Source organism: Bombus flavifrons, chromosome 12 (genome assembly GCF_040668555.2).
Source record: "Bombus flavifrons isolate JBK064 chromosome 12, iyBomFlav1_principal, whole genome shotgun sequence".
Taxonomy (NCBI): Eukaryota; Metazoa; Arthropoda; class Insecta; order Hymenoptera; family Apidae; genus Bombus; species Bombus flavifrons.
The window spans coordinates 6667140-6693968 of record NC_138453.1 but is presented as its reverse complement, the minus strand read 5'-3'; the positions used below and the strand labels follow the sequence as shown (position 1 = coordinate 6693968).

At 40.6% G+C, this 26829-nt stretch overlaps 2 protein-coding genes across 9 annotated transcripts in view; both read left to right on the top strand.

Annotated features, from left to right (window-relative positions):
* The window catches only part of Hr38 (Hormone receptor-like in 38), a 41377-nt gene extending 29676 nt beyond the window's left edge, over positions 1–11701 (top strand). For 4 of the 5 annotated variants that reach the window (XM_069124847.1, XM_069124849.1, XM_069124850.1 and 1 more), the window contains exons 2-8: positions 863–1089; positions 3008–3249; positions 3509–4018; positions 4522–4852; positions 5040–5348; positions 6046–6280; positions 6738–11701. In XM_069124847.1, the coding sequence (XP_068980948.1) occupies positions 863–1089; positions 3008–3249; positions 3509–4018; positions 4522–4852; positions 5040–5348; positions 6046–6280; positions 6738–6994 (2111 nt within the window). In that variant the 3' untranslated portion in view covers positions 6995–11701. The remainder of the gene's footprint in view (positions 1–862; positions 1090–3007; positions 3250–3508; positions 4019–4521; positions 4853–5039; positions 5349–6045; positions 6281–6737) is intronic. The other variant, XM_069124848.1, reaches the window with a different exon arrangement.
* Positions 11702–12974: 1273 nt separating this feature from the next.
* Fs(2)Ket (Importin subunit beta Fs(2)Ket) lies at positions 12975–26827 on the top strand. 4 transcript variants are annotated; one of them, XM_069124649.1, is made up of 6 exons: positions 12975–13107; positions 13170–13454; positions 14472–14530; positions 14619–14801; positions 14875–15228; positions 15306–17324. In XM_069124649.1, the coding sequence occupies exons 2-6, from the start codon at positions 13394–13396 to the stop codon at positions 17322–17324; spliced, it is 2676 nt and encodes an 891-aa protein (XP_068980750.1). In that variant the 5' UTR covers positions 12975–13107; positions 13170–13393. The 4 variants fall into 4 exon arrangements, with proteins under 4 accessions (XP_068980750.1, XP_068980753.1, XP_068980749.1 ...); XM_069124652.1 differs by adding an exon at positions 26687–26827 and having other exon boundaries at positions 13010–13454; positions 15306–17320; XM_069124650.1 differs by adding an exon at positions 18064–24129 and having other exon boundaries at positions 13012–13454; positions 15306–17320.
* Positions 26828–26829: the final 2 nt, after the last annotated feature.

The following is a 26829-nucleotide window of genomic DNA, read 5'->3' as shown; positions in this document are numbered from 1 at the left end:
GGGGGTATGGTGGCTGTCTGCATAGGACGGTAGTATTTTAAATGCCAATGATTTCATGTCTCCCTGGGGTGTCGGAGCTACCCTATATAGGACGAAACCTCGGCGTCGAGGACCTCAGTCGACGACGAGAATTCGACGACTAATAAGTCGGTACCAGATAGTGATAACAACCGGTTAAAACGAGTAGCGTCAAACAAGAAAAACGGGAACCAGTGAAAGTTGTTTCCGAATTCCACTGGCTGCCAGGCCATCCTTGGCCTGGTGGTCGAAATTTACTCGTACTTCTAAGAATCGATCTGTGCAAACGCGTTAGTCTCTCACGGAACCAAATTCGTCCGAGTTCGAGGCCTCTCGATTCTAAATTGGTCGCAGAGATGATCACCATGGACGCCGGTCACTCTCAATATCGCAGATATTGTACGTACGCAGTTGTTAACTAAATTCTCGATTCGCGTCACGTCTGGACACAAAAGAAAGAAAAGATCATGGTACCTTTGTAGGATAGAAATAGTCTGGCGCGTACATTCAACGCGTCATCTCGGGGAATACGTGTCAGAAAGTTTAGTTTCTCATCCCTCTTTGTTTCATCATGAAACAATAAACGCGTTGGCTTTGGACCAAAGAACTTTTCATCATATTCTGGAACAATGTCCTCGATAGACGTTATATGCGAGCGACGTTTTATTACAGAAAGGAAAAAATGTAGAGAGATGCGTTAGTCGAACTGTCGTAGATTGCTTAGCCGCCTCTGTAATTGGTTTTATAAGATGCATAATGTTTAAGAACGGCGCATTAAGTCGAAGGAATTTAAAGCGATCTCGCTGCTAGCAGTAGCTTCAGGATGTGTTGCGTTCTGTTGCAGGGCAATTGCATTCGCCGAACGGCGACAGCGATAACAGCAACGGTAGTCAGCGTGCGGTGGCTATTACACGGAACGACGTAGAGCAACAGCAACAGCCACATCGCCAGCGGCATCAACGGCAGGCAACAACTACTGTTCCAGTTCTCGCCTGCACGAATCAGTCTTCTACAACCACGACAACCACCGCGTTCACGGTAGCATCAAGCATGCTTCTCCTACAGACGCAGGTAATGTAATGTTCAGGTTCGCCCTTCAAACCCTTTCCCCTTTATTCTTTATTATTAATTATAATCAGGTCAGCAAGAATTCACTCTGATGCGCATCGCGCACCCTTTTTTGCGCGACATTACTCTCAACGTCATATTACGATCGATGATCCATCTTTTTTTCTTATATTTCCAAATCTCGCGTAGCTCTTTAGAATACTACCCTATTTCACGTTTTTCGCAGCATTTGCTTTTTCGGAAGTTTTCCCGCGGTCAGTGACTCCTTGCCTTCAATTTTTTTTAGTACTATTTCGTGTATTCGGATTTAAAATTAGACTCTGTCGTTCTTAATCGGCAACAAAATTGTTAATAACAGCCCTCCGTAGTTATACGTGAAAACATGTTTCTTAACGCGATCGGAATTTACGTGAACGTCGTCTGGCGGAACCAGCTGGTAATTATCGAATCCCGTATTTAGTGGGTCGCTCGGGCTCGCGGGACTTTCACTATTTCACTATCTTATCTGTCCCGTGGTCTTCGAACTCCGCGAGTCTAGCTCGACCCGCAACAAGATCTGCCCTCCTACGTTCCGGCGTTCTTGATCGTCATCTGCATTCGCTTATCGCGCACCATCTGCATTCCTGCCCACGTACCCGGATCTCCAGTGTCGTCCTACCTGTTTCTATCCCTTCTCTTATGTTCATTTTCCGTCTTGGAAAGTCTTTTCGTTGAAAACGTCTGTCCGCGGGATCGTCACGCGTAATTAAACGGCTGACAACGCTTGGTCTAGCTGTACCACGAAATTAGTAATCCTACGTAGAGAAGTTACACGCAGCCACGCTTTCATGGTGTCGTAATTGCTCGTAGGAAGTTTCGTAAGGAAGAATGGGGGGTTGAACGGCTTCGAGAGGCCGTTTAGAAGGCCGTAGTCAGGGTTATGGTAGGCTGACAATTCGATCGTCGGCTCTCGAGGGAGCGATGAACGAAATGTCAGCTCAGAAGCGGAACCAACCCGGCAAATTGAATATCCACACCCCATCCTACCTCCATCGTACTGATATCCTCCAATAGTTACCTGGCCAGACGTTCGTCCGTGTCCTTGTTGCGTCCATGTTGTCTTCGACTCGATTTTCATTTCCCTTCTCGGAGAAATAAATGTTGCTTTAATTATTATATGTTTCACGCTGATATTTTTATTTATGCGGTATCGACGCGACAGTCGACCTTAATATCTTTAAGTAAAATGTCAGCCGATATTTATAGTAATATTCGTATTAAAGATCGTTTATAATAATATAGGGAAGGAGATTATAAATCGAGACATCGGTGTTCGTAACGGGCAAGATAATATTGGACGATTATTATTAGAGTCACGTGGACCAAGTACGGATTTTATACGTGTATGGCAAATTTGGATTAGAAAGAAGAGATTCGTTCGATTCGATTAAACGTAGGAATCTCCGCGTGACTGTTTGAGTTACAGACAACACGCGATACGAGAGCCCACTTCGCTCTTCTCCGACATCCTCACTGCGCACCTCAACTGTACATCGATGTCTCGACACGGCTCGCAATTGTGGTCGAACAATGTTACCGCCTTGCAGTCGAGTACTTCGATTTGCCGCTCGCACGGCTCTCCCGACGTTGTCCGACATTGTAGAAACAATAGAAAAAGTGTACCAGTACCACGGAATTGAATTATCAAAGATCGACGGATACTTCGTGGTCCAATTAACCGTTGATTGATGTTCTTTATCCACCGAAACAATATTAAAATATTATCAAATCTTCTTGCCAAACGTAAAAAAGATTTTGTTCGAGTTTGGTGCAACTTTGAAAACTTTAAATAGTTGAATAGTTGTCGACTTTACAAAAATTGAATGAAATCTCAGTTCGCGATTGAAAATGATCCAACCGAAGTTCAATGCGATTTTTCTAGAGTCCTTTCGGATGTAGCACTCTGGCGGATTTATTGAGTGCCTCGTACACGGATCCAGCGGATGCGGGAAGTCTACCGGAGGAGCTGGACCCATTTCCAGAACTACAGCTGGGTAATCCGCAAGGTGTACCCACGGCTGACGAGTCAGCCCAGGCACAACAAACGGTACATCATCAACAACCACCACAACCGCCTCCATCAGCAGCTCCTCTTCCCGAGGACGTGCAACCAGACTCCCTTAGGTACCGCTCGTTGCTTTCAATCTGCATTTCACCTTTCACAGATAGAATCTTAGATTTGGCCGATAGGTAAAAGATAAATCATAGTTGGCATTCTGTCATTACTTTTACGATTCTGCGAATCAGCTTGTTCTACGCGATTGCACGTTTCATTGTGTGATTTAACGATCATCATCGGTAGCATGAAGAAAGATCGTCGCTGGCATTTCGTGCGGACGAGTCGACCGGTCCACTGACATTTAATTCTGATCTGTCTGAGCAGCAGTTCTACACCCCTGCCAAGTTTCCAAGAAACCTACACGGCTCAACGGTACACCAGACAGGAACTGCAGGTTCTCGGTATCAAGATGGACGAGGCAGAATGTTACGATAACTCGGTGTATCCATGCACCACCGGACATTATCCCACCGAATTTTCACCCACATTGCCCTACCACGACCACAGGCAACAACATCTTCATCATCACCATCAACAACAACAGTCAACACTTCCTCCGCAACAACAACATCATCATAATCATCAAGGTTATTTCGCGACAGAAACGGCACCGACTCCGACCACGGCTGTCCCTCCTCCATCGAATCATCGACAGGACTCGCCATATGGTGCAGCGGTCACTGTACCCATGGTGTATGGTCCATCACCGACCATAACTGGCGGTGCCACACCGGTTGCACCAACGGACAATTACCCTACCGTCGACAACGTCGTCGTAGGGACGCCTCGTCCACGGAGGGCGTCTCTACCCACGCAGAGGTCAGAGTCTGCGAGGTAATGAATCGTAGCCGACTTTCATTATACGGGGGAATATTGATTTCAATGTTAATGTGTACTGTTGAAAACAATTAGAGAATCTCTATTATGAGTGGATCCATTGTTAATGAAGTGAAGAAGTTTTATAGACTTCGTACAAATTGATATGTTGTTCGTGTGATACTGCCGTAAATGTAAACATTAACATAAGATGCTGGGAATGGATATAACATAAAAAAAAGTTTTTTAATTATTTGGAGCAGTGTAGTTGTTGGATATTCTTTCTTTTTTGAACAATTTTATATAGGCTCTTGAACCATTTGTAATGAATCAATTATCGAATAAGCGACTATACAATTTCGTTTTCTTTTTTAACATTAAAATATGGTATTTATCTGGGAAGACTAACGCGTCTATCCGAGATGAATTTCCTTCCCGACTTTGTTCGTTCGAAAAGAAAGGAAGTTTATGTAATCTTTTGGAGTTCTGAGATTTTAAAGAAACGTGTCTTTCATTGACAGTAGTGGCAGTACAGAATCCCCGAAAGCACGCGGTGGAAGCGGAGGCACTGGAAATTCTGTGAGTTCTCCGTCACCTGGAAGCACAACCAGCAACGAACGAGCACCGCCGAGTCCCAGTCAATTGTGCGCTGTTTGTGGCGACACGGCAGCGTGTCAACACTATGGTGTGCGTACCTGTGAGGGCTGCAAAGGGTTCTTCAAGAGAACCGTGCAGAAAGGCTCAAAATACGTGTGTCTAGCAGAGAAAGCTTGCCCCGTTGACAAACGCCGACGGAATCGTTGCCAATTTTGTCGCTTCCAGAAGTGCTTGATGGTCGGTATGGTGAAAGAGGTAAGTTTGAATTCATTTACCAATTCTTAAGAACAAATTACTCGCCATGAAAGATATACAAATACCAATTATAAAATTATTAAAACAAGATAACAAAGTAAAAAATATTGGCACATATTGAAACCATTATTTTTCGAAAGAATATTGAGAATTCGGAAGGATATAACAAAAGTTATTCGTTTAATAGGTTGTAAGGACGGATTCCTTGAGGGGTCGTCGAGGTAGACTACCATCGAAGCCAAAATCCCCACAAGAGTCGCCACCGAGTTCTCCAGTTTCCTTGATTACAGCTCTGGTTCGTGCACATTTGGACACGACACCCGATCAAGCGACATTAGACTATTCGCAGTATCGACAATCGAGTCCTGGTGATCCGCCTATCACAGAGGCCGAAAAGACTCAGCAATTTTACAATCTTCTCACTACGTCCATCGACGTGATTCGAACTTTTGCCGATAAGATTCCTGGTTTCACGGATTTAGTACGGGAAGATCAGGTAATGTAAATATTCTCATTAATAATTCTCATTAATCTTTTCGTCAGCCTTGGATGATATGCTCGTGCAACCATATGCGAGTCGCGATATATTGTTTATTACGTATCGACGAGCAATATCTGTAAGGGAAGCTTTCATTAAAGAAATCGATAGCTTGTACATTTTCTAAAAGGTCAATCCTGACGAGCCTACGACATGTCTAATCGACGGTCTGATTGGTCGGTTATCTAGTTGCTAGCCTCGAGCCACCGATGAAAATAACATTCTCTCGTAACAAAGTTGCTTTTTTAACAATTTCTAACTCGTCTTCCACGATTCACGTATACCTTTTATACATATCGGTGGAAACGATATAACGAGGTCGTAAAATCGATCAGGCGTTGAAGTTTACATGTTTAAAGATCGAAACATGTAAGTGGAGAAATTTTAGGATTAATAAGGAGTTCGAACCTTATTCAGCGCCGTACGATGTCAACTCAGAACTAGTTCTTTCTTTCAAGTAGATAAGTCAACGATGAAGAATTCTCTGCTAATCTTGGTTACCTGTGACGTACGGTCCTGAATACGGCTAGATCAATCGGTATCGCCGTTTAACTTTTTAATCTACGATCTCGTTATATCACTTTCATCGACTGTATGTATCATAACCATAATTTGATTTTCTAACACGAGTTTTCGTTGTTGCTACTCTTCGTAGGAGTTACTTTTCCAGTCAGCCAGTCTGGAACTCTTTGTTCTTCGGTTGGCGTACCGTACAAAACCAGAAGACACCAAGCTGACATTTTGCAACGGTGTGGTTCTGGCATTGGAACAATGTCAACGTAGCTTTGGCGATTGGCTCCACAGTATCCTCGAGTTCAGCAAAGCTCTTCATATTCTCGACGTAGACACTAGTGCTTTCGCTTGTCTGTGTGCTCTCACCCTCGTTACTGGTAAGTTTCATCGAAGTTCTTGTTTTTTTCTTATTCGAAAGAATATCATAAGTATGAACGTTACTTTTCTATTCTGATTTACCCTCGATTCCTCTCTCGTCTATTTGACGACTCTCCATTAGGCGCGATCGTCTGGTAGATAAATTATTTATCGATCAACCTGTTAGTTATTGATGCGACGACGAAAAGAAACCGCCATCGTTCGTGTCTATTGCACGCGATACGTCGACGCGATTTTCCTCGCGAGTTGCATGTGCGTGCTCCTTTTCGGCCAATTCAGCGACGTCGTAGAATTACGATTGCACGCAACATCGGCTTCCCTTCCCGTTTAAATTGTCTATCGAATCTGGAAATCTAGTAATTTTTGTTACAAACCGGTTCACCCCTATGTCCATCGAGTGATTGAAATTGGATCGATTGATAAAAAACGCGTATGTTTCTCTGCTTAAAATTACAGCAAGGTACGGCCTGAAGGAACCTCATCGCATGGAACAGCTGCAGTCGAAAATAATCTCGTCCCTTCGCGACCATGTCACCTATAACGCCGAAGCGCAGAGGAAAGCGCACTATTTGTCCCGTTTGTTAGGTAAACTACCGGAACTGAGGAGTCTGTCAGTGCAAGGGCTCCAGCGTATCTTTTACCTGAAACTGGAGGATCTGGTCCCGGCGCCACCAATGATCGAGACGATGTTTGTCGGTAGTCTACCGTTCTAATCGCCTTCTCGAGCCAAGCCTAAGGCTTTATCTTCGCGTAGAACAATTTACTCTTGAGATCTTGTGCGGTTGCGTACCTACTCGATTAAGTTTCCTTAGTTCTTATACGTATACGTAGGTTTTACTATCTTCTTGCGTGTACCCTCACATGGTTTTCACACGAGTGTCGACGCATGAATCGTCGTATACCACGGCAGTCAGATGATGAATTCTGTCGAGACTGTTTGTCTCGAGGCTGACTCGTCGTTTAGATGTTTTAGCGAATAGATGCGTGCATGCGATCGAGTATCGTGCAAGTGTACATTGGAGTGAATGCACGCGCGAATGGACGAGCCGGAAGACGTGGTTTGTCGCTAAATTTAAGACAAAGTTCCCTGTGCGTGTATGGATGAGAGACGGGTGGATGAGCGGGGCGCATGTCTTCGTGATGTGTCAGCGGGCAGACGCGAGTGCTCGACCTGACAACTGTTACTATTGTTACTACTATTATTACTGCTATTACTATTTTAACACTGTACGATGTAACAACTATTCTTGCTATCGAAAGTATCGAGAACCATGTAACGAAGGTGAACTCGGTTTCTTGGCGGATTATCGGGGCCCACGGAGAAATGACAGTGAAACAAACGGTAGATTTCCCCTTTCGTAAGAGGATCTAGCGTTTTACTATGCGTTTATAGCTGACGAAAAGAGCAGTGGCATCCGGAAGATTAATCACGGAGTGTTTTATCAATTGATAATTCTAAATGCTACGCTATTTCTCGCAAACATGCACAAATGAAACGAAAAGAAAAAAAAAAAAAGAAAGAAAGAAAAGGTATACAGTACTCGTTACACACATCTTATACGTACACATACACATGAATTTTTATCACTTTTCTACCTACTTTATACATGTATAAGTCGCTACGTCAACGAACAAAGTCGCTACGTTTCTTTCATTGCTCATGCTGCATCGATTGCCCCCGACGATCCGCCCAATCGGGACGAATATCTCTTCTTTTGGTGAACAAAAATGTACTTATTACTCGTCGAGGAGAAAGAAGAGAGAACGCATTGACGATTCGCAACATATCAGAGCAACGACGGAAGAGCGGAGACAAGTAGATTATCACAGATTATGTTAGTAATTAATATTCCTCCATCTACCTTTTGTCCCACTTCTAAATGAATTTCGCTCTTCCGTGTTGATAGTTTAGGTGTACGTAGATCGTGACTGTGATCACACTCGAACGTCGCGATGATGCTAAAATGAATTATTGGTAGAAAATCCTTGTTTCCTTGTTTCCTGATTCCCTGTGCTCGTATTCATGCGAAACTCGTGTCCTTTGGCTTACTAGCTTCATCGATCCGAGGCTAATCGGTGCTCTGTTATCCCCTCCTGACCCTCGATCGCATGGAATTTAGTATCATTGAAAACGTGTGAGTGTCTTCCAAGTCACGTGGTCGAGATCCGCTCGGCTCAAAATAATTACCACTATTCTTGCGTTAATGTGATTTTAGACAGCTAAGGGAGAAGAAGAATGAAGTAGGACCCGAACGTAGCCGATCGGCTGCACGATCCATCTGGACGAGCATGAGAGGAACTGAATATACGTGCATAGTGTTATTTCGATCGCGACCGATCAGCAATGAACAGTGGCTTCGTTACGGGTCCGGCATAAAGTTACCTATTACGTTATGACATTTATTTTTAATCAAACTAACGTAGACAGTCCTATTTATACGTATACCGCGCCGCTACTACTACTTATACTATTACTTGCTACTTATTAATTACTATTACTTAACTACTACTTACCGCTAATGTTACGATTTTATGGCGTTACTGTCGCTACTACCGCTGTTACCATCCGCTACCTTCTTACCACCACCTTGTGTTACCATAACTTGCTAAATGCGTAAGAAACATCGTCGACGTTAAGCACTCTTCGCCGCTGCAATATATCACCAGGATAACAAAAACGTCTCCTTTGGATGTAAAAGAAATAATCAACCCTAGACTGGATTGCATTGACGCACGATCCAAAGAAGCTGGAGGGGACCCATGATGAATTTCATGGAAGATTAAAATCGCTATATCAAGGAATCGTTGATGGTTAAGTTGGCGTAATATTTCCAGCATGGCCCGTTAAAAATGGCCATCCTAATTGTTCGGCAACAATACTTTCCTCTTTTGTGTGTATGTTACTTGTCAACGTAAAAGTACAACCCAGTAAACCGATCCAACCGATACAGCGTTTAAATCGCAACATTAATCTTAGTACACCTAATTTCAGAAAGACACGGTCCGCGTGGCGATCGCCATGTGGTTCTTCTAACTTAAAGAGAGGCAGGAAAACACGTTAACGATACATATATGTGCACAATAGGTATAAAATAATTACGTGTGTATACGTTACTCTCTACTCGCTGTGTGTATCCGCAAATGTTCCACGCTTTATAAGGAAACAGAGAGGATTCGAGTTCGACCACGAGCTAAATCGTCTCGATTCACTTTCTTTGATTTCTGCGCAATTGTAGTTTTTTCATAAAAGTCGAGTTTCATCTTCTCCCACTCTTTCTTTTGTATTTTATATATTATTTCTCGATTCGTTGTTTATTCGGTACTATTTCTTGCGCAAGAGTTATCGATTGCTAGCCATATAAGAGCTTCCGTTTAGCGGTCTCTCGTTACGGAAGAGTACACGGAGAAAGAAGTAATTAACGTCGAGCTTCATTAAACGGTGCTCGAGCAGACGTAATTCAATTTTCAAGCCTGCACTCGCGATTAAGTTGTGAGTGTCAACAGCAACAACGCTTTTCTCTGTGCAAACGAGCTTCATTGGCATTGGCCGCGTGTGTGGAAACGTTTGCGGATGGATACGATCGCAGGTGTTCGGTGAAACGAGAACAACATATGCCCGGCAAGAAAGCAAGGTACAAGTATCCGAAAAGGGGACACGTCACTTTGAGTTCTCTTTTCGAATGAAAATTAGGATAACGCCGTGGAAACGAACGGTTTCGTTTATTATCTAATTCGTCATATCTTCGACCGACCACTATGTAATAATGAATTTTTAATTAAGCATAATGCTCCCTTTCTAGCAGCACGTATTAATATTTGATCCCCGTTTTCGGATTATATGACACAAGAACAAAATCCGTACGTTTCCATCGTGTGTGTATAGAGCGCATCGAGTCCAGAAGAGATTTAGAGGCTGATGGAATTCGTCAAATTAAACGGTGCTATTAGGCTAATTGTGATTAACGAACGCTTAATGAATTCGAGAATTCTTAAGTTTCTTGCCTCGCTCATATAATAGAGGGAAAGAATATTTTTGTTCCTATTACTTAAGAAAATTAAAGGAAGCATCGCGACCAGTTTCTAATCCCCTATTGGAGTAGAAACAATTTAACTCGTGATTGACGTGCTCCGATTACGATTCCGCCAAATCTTTCCTGGACTCAACGCTGATTAGCGTTGTATTATTTTCTACGATGCTACGACATGTAAATTGCGCGTGCACCTTTCCCGATTTAGCGGAAAGGGTTACAAGAAAAAGAGATAAAGAAAAAGTTTTAAAATCTTATATAAAACAAAAAAAAAAAAAAAAAAAAGAAAAGAAACGAAGCGAGGAGGGATATAAGAATGAAATAAACTAAAGCGGAGAACAAGGGATCTCGGATCGTTCGAACGTAGAAATATCTCGAATGAAAAACGAGATCATCTCAAGTATTGTTGTTACCGATTAATTGTCATCGCTGTAAAATGAACAAAGGCCAATTCCATTAGGTGTACTTTATCCTCTTCCCTCGATGTAACAATAAATGTTCAATCAACGGATGATTTAATTTTTTTTTTATTGAGTTTGTCGTTCTTTTTCTTTGATAAAATAAAATTGAATGTTGTAATGTGGTACGTTCGACCTTCCATGTGGAAATCACAGCGTTTGTAAGGAGTTCGAAATCGAAATTCGTTCCCTTTCCGTCCAAAATATGAGATAGAACTTTTCCATGTTTGCTATCGTGCGTTGTATCGTTTTCTGTCCCAGATCAAGTTTCATGAAGTCATACGAAAAAGAAGAATAGAAAAAATAAATGAAAAGAAATAAAACGTGACAAACTCTCGTTTTCGTACGGACGTTTCTACAACGATCGATCTGTACTCTGCCGTACGAATATCTGCGGATACACCCATATACACTACATGCACAAATACAAAGTACACATTGGAAGTGGTAGACGTTGCACTGAAAGCAAACAAACAAATTTACACACGTCGAATGTATCCGCGTGATATGTTGGTCGAAATCTCTGTCGGTCATCGAGCATGTTGGAAGGATTTGTAAGAAAAAAAATCAGAGAACGAGAAGGGGTAACAAGCAGAAGGGGAAGGAAATAAAAAAGAAGGAAAAAGAAAAAGGAGGTAAAGAATAAAATAATGTCGATCGATAATGTCGATATGTAAAATCGATATGTATTGACGGCCGTACAATTGAAAAGGAGGTGCGAATTATTGAAATCGATCGATAATTCGCCGATTATTTAATCAAGTACAATTTGTGTTCTCCTTGCAATTTGTTCACAACGACAATAAAAGGAATTGCAAGGGAAGTTTCCCGACCACCGGCCTTTTCACCCCTACGACCGTCGATATTTAGCAACACGTTAACATCGTTCTACTAAAAATTTGTAAAGTATTCTAATTAAAGATGTTTTACCTGATTCGCTGTAATTCTGTGCCGAGTCACACATATACACAGTCCCTCTCTCTCGCTTGGTTAATTATTATATATATATATATATAATATAATATAATATAAAATGATATAATATATAATTATTATATATATACTTATAAATATATAAATATAATGAAGTAATATAAATATAAATAAATAAATAAATATATATATATATATATTATATATACTTTCGATATGCAAACGAGAAAGCAATTTAAAGGCATGATGTGAGAATACAAAAACACATATATTGCGACCATTATATTTTATAAATAAAAGAAAAATTGATATGTGATATAGATGGTAAGGCACGCGGACGATGCGTTGCGATGCATTACGAAAGCAAATGTATTCTGTATATCGTTTCATTAAATCTATGAAAATAACCGACGCCCTTTCTTCTTTCGTGTTAGTATCCTGACGTGTTTATGACAGCAGTGCAACTCTTTATTAGTTTCACAAAAAATGAAACAGATTGTTTTATCGACCAGTCGCGGGGAGACGCGATCGCGAGGAAGCGCGTCAACGGAAGTCGAAATTCCCGTTACGATTAGAATAATCGACGTCACGAACAGATCGATCCCCTATTTCGATTAGGATAATAGAGGTAGTTTAATGAGTATAATGCTTGATTAACAGTTCAAAGATAGTATATATTTCCAACAATTTTGTAATCAAGTATCAACAATTGATAGCTACGCTGATGCGTAAGGTATAAGTTAAGTATGTGAATGATTGACGGCTACAAACCCGGTAAAGAAATGTTGCTAAGTTAAAGTAGTGAATCCAGTGCAGAGATGATGACTAATCTATAGTCATAGATCGAATCTAGAGATGTCGACTGATCTGTAGTTGTAGATCAAGTACAGATATGTTGGCTGATTCACGTTCCCCCAATGTTTACCTGATAAAGCAATAATCGTAAGGAACCTTCTGACTCAACGATGTTTTATGGCACTTAAGGGTCTTAACGGAAAATCCAGAAGCCTTGTTTTATGATCGTTCCTTAGAATTATTGCGACCCGCTTAATTATATGTGCACATCTGATAAACGCCTTGACCGTAGTGAGTCACCGGACGTAACATATTAATAGCAGAAAAGAAATTAGTAGCAGAAAGAAAACAATCTACAACTTTCAGTGCACGATTTCAAAATTAACCGGCATAACGGCTGCGTCGAGCGCGCGTGCGCTACAGCGCTAGCAGATGGAATAGATGGCATCTGCGTCTCTATGTGCGCATGCGCAAAGGAAATTTTGTACGGCGCACAAAGAAAATAGTCCGTGCATGAAGAGACACGACGATCAGTTGAAGAAACGTGACGCTCGTGACAGTAGCTTTGCAACGTTTACGAAATTCACGGCAAGAGTCTGACGAAAGTACAAGGTATACATTCGGTATATTATTGTGTCGAGTTAATGATCAGAAGGTTCGTTTGCGTGTACTAGGCGCGAGAATATCAAAGGCTGCAGATATTACTACGCCGCACGTTGTGGAAGGAAGCAGAAATCGAGTACTGGCAGGAAGTGGGTAGAAGGGGGTACGTCGTTGAGCTAGTTGATTCGGTGGTGGCTACATGTGGCTGTCTGCCGGTAACGACAACGAGACATTTCCTATCGAGGCATAAAAAATTACGTTTTCTGATAATCGATAGACGAAAGAAGCTGAAATCATGCAAATGGATCCAACGACAGTACAACTTATCCAGGTTCTAGAGAGAACCGTCTCCTCGAGTAAGTCATTTTGATTAATCAGTACTTCAGATTATTGGCGACATCTTAGAATTAAGATTAATTTTTCTTAGTTATTTTGTTGCTCTTAATGTTGCTATCGCTGTTACTTTATGAACGACGTAAATACTTCGTTTTTGTCTCCTTATCGTTTTAGCAACCTTGCCCGGAAAAGTAAAGTCCTACCGCGTGCGCGTCCTTTTTATACTCCTTCCGGTGTATTCATGGAGTACTTAGTACCAACGTTAATTGATGGTTCCTTTGATTCATTTGGAATAGTTTGGCGTCGATATGTTAACGTTTAATCGGGATTTGTCGTTTATACGAAAATACGTCGCATTGTATTCCGTTTGGCTGTTGCTAGGGGCTTTGTTCGCGACCGAAAAAGTATTGTCCCATGTGACGGTTACTCGTATTGCACGTCCCCGTTGTCGGTTGGCACGGCGAGGAGTGCATCTTGCTTTTCTAACCTCTATCGCTACTTCACATTTTTTACCAGCTTGACATAAACGAAATGATATGAATGATCCACGTGAAAAAGGGGTGAATATGAAGTTTTAATGTTTCTTAGAAAACAAAAATTTATTTTTCAATATATGATGTCACATTCTCGTATTTTCTCATATATTAAAATAAAACATTATTTTATTCTGCACTATTTTCAACGTTCACTTATAATTTTAAATAATATATAACACACTTAGCTCTAAAAAAATGTAAAATATTCATTTTTCGTTGTACATCTTAAATTCTTGTAACTACTGCAAAACTTGGAAAATTTTAATTCCCAATGAGACATGGCCCATGATAGAGCACCCACAGGAGTATGTTGAAAAATGTTGAACTCAAAATTTTATAAAAATGGACATTATCCCTTTTGTTTCTGGAACCTTCATAAATAAAAAACTTGATATTAATTATGTTCATATTTATAATACATTTATAATATAAACTTAATTTATGTTTATGTTATAATAATTTTATGTTTATATTATAAAAGTAATTTATGTGCAATTTTAGACAAAAATGAGTTGGAAGCAGCTCAAAACTTTCTTGAGCAGGCAGCAAGAACTAATCTTGTAAGTTTTTTTCCTTTTAAAGAAACTTTTGTGAGGAATATGTAAGAGTTTTGCAAAAGTTAGAAAAAACTCATTGTTCTTCTTTTAGCATGAATTTTTGCAAAGACTCAGCGGCGTGCTGGTTAATGCCACTGCAAGCCCAGTTGCTCGTATGGCAGCAGGTCTTCAGCTCAAAAATCAACTTACATCTAAAGATCCAGATTTAAAATGTCAATATCAACAACGTTGGCTTGCTATTCCTGTAGAAACAAGGGAATATATTAAGAAGAATGTAAGTAACTTTTTCAGTTATTTGATGATACATTTCTATGTAAAAGCAATATGATGTTATTCTTTATCAATAGATTTTTGGGGCACTTGGAACAGAAAACAACAGGCCAGGTTCTGCAGCACAATGTGTTGCATATGTAGCAGTTGCTGAATTACCTGTTCGTGAATGGACCAATGTCATTCATCTGTTAGTCAATAATGTTGTAAATCCAAACAGCACAGAAATATTAAAGGAAGCAACTTTAGAAGCCATCGGTTATATTTGTCAAGATATAGAAAGCGATGTTTTGGTACCTCAGTCTAATGAGATTCTCACTGCTATCATTCATGGTATGAAAGGATCGAGTACCTCGCATTACGTTCGCCTTGCAGCTACAAGTGCACTCTACAATTCATTAGAATTTACCAAAGGAAATTTTGAGATAGAGGTTTGTATATTTTCAAGAATAGAATATAGGTTTTTTTAATACAACATCTAGTTTAACTGTTTTGCTTATGTACGCAGACTGAGAGAAACTTCATTATGGAGGTGGTATGTGAGGCAACGCAGTCCTTAAACACCCAAGTTAAAGTAGCTGCTTTACAGTGTCTTGTAAAAATTATGTCATTGTATTATCAATACATGGAGCCCTACATGGCTCCAGCACTTTTCCCAATTACTCTAGAAGCTATGAAGTCAGATATCGATGAAGTTGCACTGCAAGGAATTGAGTTTTGGTCAAACGTATCTGACGAGGAGGTAGATTTAGCCATGGAAGAGGGCGAAGCTACCGATGGTGGTAGACCGCCAGTCAAAGTATCGAGACATTATGCAAAGGGCGCTTTGCAGTATCTGGTACCTGTTTTGATGAAGAAGCTCACTAAACAAGAAGAATTTGATGACGAAGACGATTGGAATCCCTCAAAAGCTGCTGGAGTGTGTTTAATGTTATTATCCTCTTGCTGCGAGGATGCCATTGTTCCGTTCGTTCTTCCTTTTGTCAAGGATAACATTAAAAGTCACGACTGGAGGTATCGGGATGCAGCACTAATGGCCTTTGGTTCTATTCTTGGAGGTGTTGATCATGCTACCTTGAAACCTTTGGTAGAGCAAGCAATGCCAACGCTTATCGAACTAATGTACGACAGCAGTGTCGCGGTAAGGGACACAGCTGCATGGACGTTTGGTCGAATTTGTGAGATCATACCACAAGCAGCGATTAGTGAGACATACCTGAAACCATTGTTAGAGGCTTTGATAAACGGTTTGAAGGCAGAACCTCGCGTTGCAGCGAACGTTTGTTGGGCGTTCACGGGTCTTGCAGAAGCTAGCTACGAGGCTGCAGAAAGTCTCGAGGGACAGAATCCGGAAACGTGTTGCATGTCTCAGTACTTTGATTTTATCATTCAGAGATTGTTGGAAACGACGGATCGTCCGGATGGAGCTCAAGCTAACTTACGATCGGCTGCTTATGAAGCACTGATGGACATGGTGAAGAACTCTCCGCGCGATTGTTATTTAACCGTGCAGAAGACGACGATGGTAATTCTGGAGAGATTGCAGCAGGTACTGCAAATGGAGACACATATCCAGAGCCATTCGGATCGTGCTCAATATAATGATTTGCAATCGTTGTTATGCGCAACTTTGCAATCTGTGCTACGTAAAGTTACACCGGAGGATGCTCCGCACATCTCTGATGTAATAATGACAGCATTGTTGTCTATGTTCAACTCGAATTCTTGCAAAGCCGAGGGTGTACAAGAGGATGCTCTTATGGCTGTTTCGACTCTAGTCGAAGTCCTTGGAGAAGGTTTCTTGAAGTACATGGATGCATTCAAACCATATCTCTGTCTTGGCTTAAAGAATCATGCAGAATATCAAGTTTGTTGCGCCGCTGTTGGTCTGACCGGAGACATTTGTCGAGCCCTAAAAAACAAAATGTTACCCTATTGCGATGAGATCATGACCCTCTTGCTGGAAAATCTTGGCAATAATTCGGTCAATCGTTCCGTGAAGCCTCAAATCTTCTCCGTTTTCGGTGATGTTGCTCTCAGTATTGGTCCTGAATTCAAGAAATATTTGGACGTGGTACTTCAAACATTGGCTCAGGCTTCTCAAGCAAATGTAGATAGAAGCGATTACGATATGATCGATTATCTGAATGAATTACGAGAGGGCGTCCTTGAAGCTTATACTGGTATAGTGCAAGGACTGCGCGGTGATGTATCGAATCCTTGCCCAGATGCGGCAATTGCTCTGGTAGAGCCACACGTGCCCTTCATTATCCAGTTCATCACGTCGATAGCACAGGACCGTGAGCATTCTGAAGGCAATATTGCAGCTTCTGTAGGCTTGCTTGGTGACCTTGTCACCGTGTTTGGAGTAAAACTCTTGCCGATGGTAGAAACTGAACCGCTTACGGATTTCTTAACCAAGGCTAGACGATCACGTACTGAGAAGACTAAAACTTTGGCTAACTGGGCGGCTAAAGAGATTCGGAAGCTCAAGAATGTTGTTGCTAACTCTACGTCCAGTTGGTGAGTAATTTTTCATTGCTTTATTAATCGTTTCCTTCTTATATTTTTTTATTCGTTTCTTTTATTATCAATAATTTCCGTGTGGACTATGTGTGGTGCGTGTATATTCAATCACCTGTTATCCATATCAACTTACCGTTTTCCCATTTCATTCTTTACTACATCCCCCTTCATTCTACGCTACTACCTTTCTGTGTAACTTACTAAGATTATTTTCTCGACGAACGATTTATAATGCTATACACTTAGGAGATATGAAAGAAAAAAAAGAAAAAAGAAAACAAGAAACGCGAGTGTACAAAGTATCAAAGAAGCAAAGATGCAATACGGCTGCATGGTGATGGAAAATTAGGGACACTACATACTGATTCTAGAAATTGGATCGAGTTGTAGTTCTTTCTGTTTAAACGAACAAAATTTTGCTTGAATGCCCTTAATCATAACTGTCTTATCTTTGTTTAAAAAACGAGCCCTAAGTTGTCTCACATCTCAAAACTATTCTGTACAATACAGTTTCGTTTTGTCGTCATTGTTTACGATCCCTTTGTCTCATAGCCCCGCCCCGTGTACAGACACGTGCACTCGACACAGAGACCCCAAAAATAAAAAATTTAGGTCAAAAAATAACAATACAAAATTAAATAAAAGAGAAAAAAAATTTTAATACGTTAAAAAAATATGCATACACACACCGAGCAGTGAGCGACAGTTATTGATATTTGGCTCGCTTTTGTTGTTTACAGATCACCCCACGGTTGTACTGTCGTGCAATTTGATTTGACTAGAGAGCTATCGAACACAATACAAAGACAACAAGATTGGATGGTGCGGATGCGAGTTGATGGATGTGCGTGAGTTTCGAAGCGATGACGATGATGGGGTGATGAGTCTGCACGTGTCCCTGCTCTGGCGACGGTATTTGAGTACCGACACGTTGAGCGCAACCCCAAATGGTCGAAAAAATAAATACATGTCTGCCGACAACGGATGATGAGGAGTGCAAGTGGATGTTGCCGATGAATGGGCCAAGGCCGAAGTCTGCCGAGATGTTCCGGTGATGCAAGTATGCCTGGTAACGAGCCTGGGGCTTCTACCCGCGTGATTGAGAAGTTGAACCTGAGGAAAAGACGACTTCAATGGACGATGATCGAGGCCAATGAGAGAGAGAAAGAGAGAGAGAGAGAGCGAATGAGTGAGTGTGGAAGAACGAATGGTGTGAACGAGAAAGAAAACGCAGAGAAACCAAATGAGAGAGAGCGAGACTGTAGAGCTGCTAAAGAAAGAATGTGCTCTAGTAATTGAACGTAAGGATGGTTCTATTAATATGTATGCATGTAAGATCACATGGAGTCTGTGTGTATAAAATAAAACATGTCACCTTTGAATGAACGATTATATTACACACGTCGTCTCGTCGAGAAAGTTCAATTATTAATGCGCAACTCGTTGTAAAGCTCCTAGCTTTTTTGTCCTCCTGTAGCTTTGCCAACGAAGCCCGCGGTCTGTTTCCGATTCCTTACTAAACTGTCACACCATCACTCGTTCGAAGCAATCGAAGCATCACCGAATGACTGTTGTTGGCGTGATTTGAAGTTTATGAGCGAAATAAGTGGCCGTCAGAATGCTGGTTGCTATTTTAATGCAGTCAAGTGGTGCACAAGTGGAGGTAAGAACCTTACCCAAGAGAGGAAGAGAGAAAGGAAAAGAAAAAAAGAAGGTAAGAGTGAATGCGTGTGAATAGCATCACAAATGTTCTGAATGATTCTCAAAAAATATGGTCGGAAGGTTCAAAATATTGCTGACCTCTGGTCCGATCGTGCTGCGCGAGAATCTAAATGATTAGTTATAGTATGATAATGATAATGATGATGATGATGATGATGATGATGATGATGATGATGATGTTGATGTTGATGATGATGATGATGATGATGATGATGATGATGATGATGATGATGATGCCGCGTATGTTACTTTGCCCGTATGTGAATGTCTGTTGCTGTTGATTCATTAAAATTAATATTTTGCTGGCATAAGTTATTGAGTTGTACCGAAGTCCTCGTCCGGCCTGAACGTTCGAGTAAACAAGAATTGCAAAGAGGAAAGAAAACTAATTATGATTGAGTATTCAGCCTCAAAATACATTATACAATTATACCCACCCATAAACAAAAGTAATCCTGCGCGTAATCGAAATTAATTTTATGCGATCACGTTATATCATTAATTCGTATTTTTGTAATTCTCCAACGGAATATCGGACGAGAGCTTTTTGCACTGCCACTAACATTGAAACAATACTATGTACGTGATGTTCAGGCACGTGTTTTACACAGTTCGTTTCTTTCTTTGAATTCAAAGGGCTCAAGGATATCGAGATCTTGTTTCGCGTGAATATTTGTCGAAGAGATTCGTCTTCCTGGCCTCGCATTGTTGTAGGAAGGCGTTTATCGATGATCAAATGAAAAAGAAAACCGTATCGAGGATGTTGCTCATCTTTATTCGCACGTTATTCCGGTGTCCATCGAAGAAACGAATACGGTGATCGCGTAAAAGTTAGGAACGATGGAATTTCGAAGATAGGTGATTGATATAATCCGATGTCATATCGTCCGGTTGTTTCAATATAAGATGAAGCGAGTTATACGGGAACAGATAGATAAATAAATTCGTTCAAGAAATCGGACATTGAACCGAAGATATTTCAAATTCCTGGTCGCGCAAGGATTACGCAGAATACTTTTTTCTTTTTCTTATATACATACACGCATCTCCTATTACATGAACATTTCGAATCATGAAACGACTGAGATATCGAATGGATCAGAAACGTTTCAGGATCCTTTAACGATGCGAACATTTTTCATTTTCTCGCACACTTCCTTGCCAGTCAACCTCGCAAATTTCCATAGCTTTCCCTTGTAGATGGTTTTGTGCACGAACGCGATTATTTAGTAAGATTTTACACGAAAGATTAAGCGGGCAATCGGGCGCTCTAATAATATAATACGAAGTTACGTCACGTGGTCGAAACGTGGCTGTGCTAGTGCCATGCATTCCAAATACTTTTGCCAGCGGAAGCGCACTGTGTGACCGTTCTTTCGTGATGTTCGGGATATATTTTATAGTGATTTCATTCTTAACATATTTTTCCCGTGAACGCCTTGTTTATGCAAAGCTTTACGTACAGACACGATATCGAACAGAGAATATTATTGACGATGATCGCAGCGAGATTCGAATGGAAATCTAGGCTGAGGGGTGGTATCTTCATGAAAGAACCGCCTGGGTTGGGGTAAACGTGTTTCGACGGAACAAACACATAAACGAAAACTAAACAAAACAATTTAAAAAATAAAGTGAAGAATAAATAGTTGAAAAGGGAAACAATATTGGCGTAAGAAGAAACGCGAAGGGACAAATAGGGAATTGACGAGAAACGATTATAAACTAAGACTTTTTATTAAATTGATTATCTTTTTTACGATTTTACATATCGAGGGAAACCAATGTGTCTGCTCCATGTCTGGATATAAAAATAAATATATATACATATATAATTTTTTTACTGTTGCGAACGATATTGCCAAACTTAGCGTATAAGAAAGAGAAACGTCTATTTAGCTTTTAAAAATGAGAAGAAACCTGACAAAACAACAAACAAATAAAAATAGGAGTAGGGAAAAATCGTTTCGGCGAGCCGCTCGTTACGTAGACTGGAGCCTAAACCTTGATCTCTTTGCGATACACACATTCATGTACACACCAAACACATACAGTTATACACGAATGCAAATTCTCCGTACATTGTTTTATCTCGCGGTGGATCCTTTCGATTTCGGAGCAGAACGAAATTCTCGCAGACGAAACACGGTGTCTTCCAATCGCGAAAATTTCTCCTTCTACGAAAAAGAAAAAACTACAGCTTTGCTTTACAGTTCTCACGATGACGAGTGCCGTCATCGATCTACCAAAGTCGATGTCTCGATGAATCCAAGGAGAAAAAAACTGCAAAAAGTATTTAAAAAAAGGGGGGAAAAGCGAGAAACCGAAACAGTGAAACGGTTTATTCCGAATGTCCAAAGAAGAAATATGCAAAATATCGAGGCGCAGAGTGTATCCTGTTTTTCTTTTACATTCCACGTAGCAGAGAGAGTAGAGGGAAAGAGAGGACGTAAGAAAGAGAGCGAGAGGAGAGTGGAAGGACGAGAGAGAAAGAAAGGATGTGGATGTGAAAGGGGGAATGCGAGAAAGAGAGAGAGATAGAGGAACCACGACGGAGAGGACGTTGGTGCGCGACTTTCCGCGTCTTGATAAAGAACTCGATCGCTCGCCTGTCCTTCTGATTCGCAAACAATCGAGAGTTGCGCTTCGTCGCATTCACCATTCTACTGGCTGTCTTTAAAATGGGTGGTCGAATTCGTAAAAGCCTTCTACTGGTCGTTAGGATAACGCTAGGACGACGATTAGGATCGATAAGAAATTATTCCTGTGTTACTTATTCAACACATCTTTTTATTCTCACGACGAGTAAAATGTATATAAAAATAGCCATTGAACTACCTATTTTAGAAACAGTCTGTACATTAATGGAACGAACACGCGACTATTCTTTTCATCACGCGTAGTTTACGATCAATCGTGACCAAGAGCATTCTTTCATGATCGTATAACAAGCGTCTACTTCAAGACGTTACTAGAAGACGGGGTATATCGTTCGTTTCCGGTATCTTCGAGGTGATCGTTGCGAATCACGTTATCAGGTCCGCCGAGAAGGGCAAACAGACTAACAGAAATGGAAGGAATGAAATACGGAGGGAAACACCCGTGTAGATAGGGATCGGTCGTGGAAGAGCAGAGGTAGGAAACTAGGAAACGAAATGCCGGCCGTGCCGTGATGGAAGTAACGAGTAACGAGTTGTGAAAATAAGAAATACGAAAGAAGCAAATTATATTATATATGCGACTGTGATTTTTTGGAGAGACTCTCGTGTGCGAGGGGTCGATGTTCTACCTTAAAGGAAGCGTGGCTCTGGCTGATCCATGTTCTCCATTCTACGATCTCAAACATAGCAGATTTGCTCGCCATTCTTCTGTGTAATTATTATTTTGTCTATTCGTTTTAATAAGAGAATATTCGCTGCTCTGTATTTCGAGCTAGCCTAACGCGCACACAAACACGTATATTTAATGAATGTAAAAAAGACATATATACGCCGATTGAGATCGTTTTTGAAAGACAGAGTTTTCTTTTTTGCGTTTATATGTGATCGAGGGAACGAGTCACGATCAGAGCCTCGCTCCTAGAAACTAACTCATACACGATAATATCTTATCGAACTATTAGTTGTTAGCCTTTTCATCGTCGAGACGCCTAGAGTGCGTGCGATGCTTCACTAGGGAACGTACGTGAGAGCGTATTTAATTATAAGGATTATTAAAAAGAATAAAAAAAAAAAAAATTTGAAAAGCGTGTGCATTACGCTGTATCAGTGATGATGTGCGCTGTGAGATAAATCACAATTTACTGGTGGGATGTGTCCTGTTAGGGTGTTATCTGCGAGTGAAGAAAAAACGACGAGAGGAACGAATGAGCTGTGAGAGCGAGAAAGATTGTGAGCGAGAGAGAAACACAAGAGGAGAGAGTATTTGATAACTGTGGTGGAGGGATGATGAGAAGAGTTGGCTCGTGATTCGACGTGAATCGCGGCGTCACGTTCGGGAAAGGACGAATCGTCGATTTGTAAAAAAAAAAGAATAAAAAGATAAAGAAGAAACAAAGGATGGAAATAAGAAAAAAAAGTTATATAAATTTTGTATCGTGACGCGGTTAAAAGATCGGAGAACTGTCACCGAATCCATGTCCTGGTGCTTCGCTGAAATTTTTGTCCAACTTAGAAAACGAGATCGCACGACTAAATAAGTAAGCTGTTATATAGACGACGATGGCGACGATGACGGCGATGACGGCGATGACGACGATGACGACGACGACAACGACAATGTGAATAAGATGAAAATGAATCCACGCAGATCACGCAGATGAATTATTTTTCGAGAGGATTTCAGCGACGCTGGGTCCAGAACAGAGTCTCCGTTCTTAAGATATTCGAACCGCGGTGCCGTTGTACGTACGAGACAATATTTTCGATAATATTTTTTAAACGATCGAAGCGCGAAACACGAAGCCAACGCGTGTAGAGCTGTTATTGTTCCAAAACGTCAGAGAAATTGCACGGTAATGGCAGAAGTGAAGATCCATCGATCGTGTGATGCCTATATTGCTTCGTGTGTGTGTCACGGTTGATCAGTATCTTCAGATATTTTTGTTTTTCCCGATTTTTGATGGGTTGCGTCGAGATAAAGCTAAAAATGCCATTACCATGCACATTGTGTGATTAAAAAACTAAAGAATTAAAAGAGAAGCAAACAAAAAAAAATTAATAAAAAAAAAATGAAAAAAATTAATAACGAGAAAAAAGAAGAGGAGAGAAGCAAAATGAGCGTGTGAGATTGATCTTTTTGTGACGATATGCGGAAAGAGAGAGAGAGAGTGCTGTCGAGTGCTGCCGATCGACGATCGGACCAAACATTATAATTTACGCATGTGAACAATTCGGGCGATAAACGTGGGTTTGAAGCAAAAGCAAGAAAGAAAGAAAAAACGAATAAACGAGAACACGAGTTGGATGAAATCCTATTTAGCCTGCCACTCTGTAATTTGCTCACCCTCTCCAATTTGTTTCCTAGAGTTCAGCTTTTATGTCGACCTCGTCACCAATAAAATAAAATAAAAGGACAAAAAAAAGTGGAAGAAGATATGCCGTAAAAAATCGAAGAATCGATAAATTCCTTTGGCCTATTCCATAATTTAACGATTCGTTTCTTGTATCTCAAATTAGACGCTACGAATATTCATTCGCGATCGCTGATAAAACTTGTTTCTTGACTCATTGGACAAAGATTAATCTCTTATCTGCATTAGATAAAAAAATAATGCTTTTCCTTGTAAAGGAGCGAAATCTTCGTTAAAGTCACAAGTTGTTATTACGTACTCGGTTATCATACTATTATCAGGCAAAATAATGCTTACAGCAAATCGAGATTACAACAACGAGGAAACTTTATTTTGCTACAGAAGATGAATCTTATATCATATACTTAGGAGGACATTGTTTTCCCTTGTTCCCTCTGATTTTCCAATAATAATTTGCTACACGAATGATTCTAGAATGGGAGAGGGTGCGGCATGTCTACGTAGCGCAAGATATTTACGTATCTTTCATTTCTTTTCGGTCTGTGTAAGTCGTGTGGTTTGCCGAGCCTGTGTTCTGTGAAGGTATCCAAATGACAACGATTATATGTGACACATCGGCTGCATCGCTTATCTGAGTGCCAGAGCGATCGTGGAATGATTGGGGACGATTCTTTTGGAAAGTGTGTTCACCGTACGATCGGTTACATTAATGCAACAATAAACAAACAAAATACTAATTTCGAAAAACAAGATACAAAGGTCGTGTTATGAGAAAGAAATCGCATATTTTGCTTTTTTTTCGTATTAACTCGTCTGGTATTGCGTCTTATCTCTAAAACGTAGATTCCATGTCGTCTGTTCACGGATGTCAGCTATTTTTGTTGAATCTTTAACGTGGCTGATCGTACTCTGTCAGTGTGTGTACGAGAAACGATTATACGAATCGCCAAGCGACAGTGCCATACGATTAATTAAACGAGAGAAATCATTTCGACTACTAACATCACGATTTTCATCGTCTTGACAAAAAAAAAAAAAAAAGAAAAAAGGATCGAGGGAAACGAAAAAAGAGTGAAAGAACGAGGGAAAAGGAAAACTACGAGAGAAAGAAAACACAGTTGCGTTCTGTATGTGAAAAAAAAAAATTATGGAATCTTATTCCGAGAAGAATGCGAGGTCGTTTCATCCCATAAGATTTGACCATCGAAATGCGAATTGCTTCCACATGTGTTTTCAAATTTGGAATTTCTTCTCCTTTTTTTTCTTTTCTTTTTTATCTTCGACAAAACGAGATTGTCCAGAATAAAAATTCATTTTAAATCTGAATACACGCAGCAATGCTATTATTACCAATCGTCGTTTCGGCATCGAGCTTTCTCTTTCTCACTTCTTTTTTTCCAATAACCACCCATCTTCATCTATCGCTTTCGACATCGTCGTTCAGAGTAATCTCATAACGAAAATGCGGAAAATTTATCGTCCGATCGAGGTTCGTATGCGAACACGCGGATGGAGAACGTGAACAATTGCCTGTGTCTGTGACAACGACCCTTTATTTTATCAATCGGATTACCTTGGATTTGAACGAAGCCGTATATTTCGCGATTTTCAAGCATTTACCGGAGATATTCGTTATTGTAGAAAAGTACCGAAAACGTAGTTTAACGACGCCAAACTATTAACATTTCCAACAAATCAATTCGTTTGACGAAACGTGGGATAGACGAATGATACAAATAAGAAAGGATTTATATGAAAAGTATATATATATTTGTATATTATACTTATACGGGAAGTAAGCGATATGCGAAAAATCGCACATTTGATCAGCATGAGAAATTAGAAATTAATTGTAGAACCGCCACGAAGAATAACGAATTGAAAATTACAAAATAACACCAAAAGTCGCGCGGCGTGTTCGAAGAATGAAATGCGGCCACCACGCAGCATGTGTCAGCATTGTTCTTAATCTCCTTTAAGTACCCTTAACCCAATTGAATTAGAAGGGCACACCTCGTGCCACGCGCCTCTGAAGTCGTGTCGCCTGCATTTCCTCGATTCTCTTTCGCGTGCGTGAAACGCGAGTACGTACGCGAGCTCTATCCTCTTCTCTACCTTTCTTTTTTTTAATTCACTTTCAAACGAAGAAAGAGAAGCCGGTGGCTCATGCTTAATGTACTATATTCGGGAGATGAACAATATCGGTGTATTCGCCATAAAAATTCCGGAGTAATTTCATCGACCATAATTTTTCTTTGTCGACGAAACGAGATACGACGTACAAGCACATACCATTCATTGATTTGGATTAATTTTCTGCATACACACTAATTATTACACGTTCTTTCTCTCTCTTATACACACACACACATACACATACACACGCACACTCTGCATACCTCTTCAATTTAATTTCATTCATTTTCGTTTTGTTCTTTTCTTTTGATACGACTACACGTTTGACAAGTGAGTTTCCTTAAGAGAGAAGAGTAACAGTTGTCGAGAAGGCACGAATTTTTGAAAAATGTTGAGCGAGCAGTGGATTGATCAACAGTGAGCGATTTAATTTTCTAATTCATCCAATTCCTTTTGGGTTCGTGTCCAACTAGAACTCACTAAATCCACTACAAGAGCTGGCACACGCTATCTAAATACTTTTGTCTCCTCTTCGTGGCGACTTCGGAGGAACACCCTCGTAATACGATCGTGCGAGGGTGAAAAAGAAAAAGACGCAGCAGGATGGAACGAATGG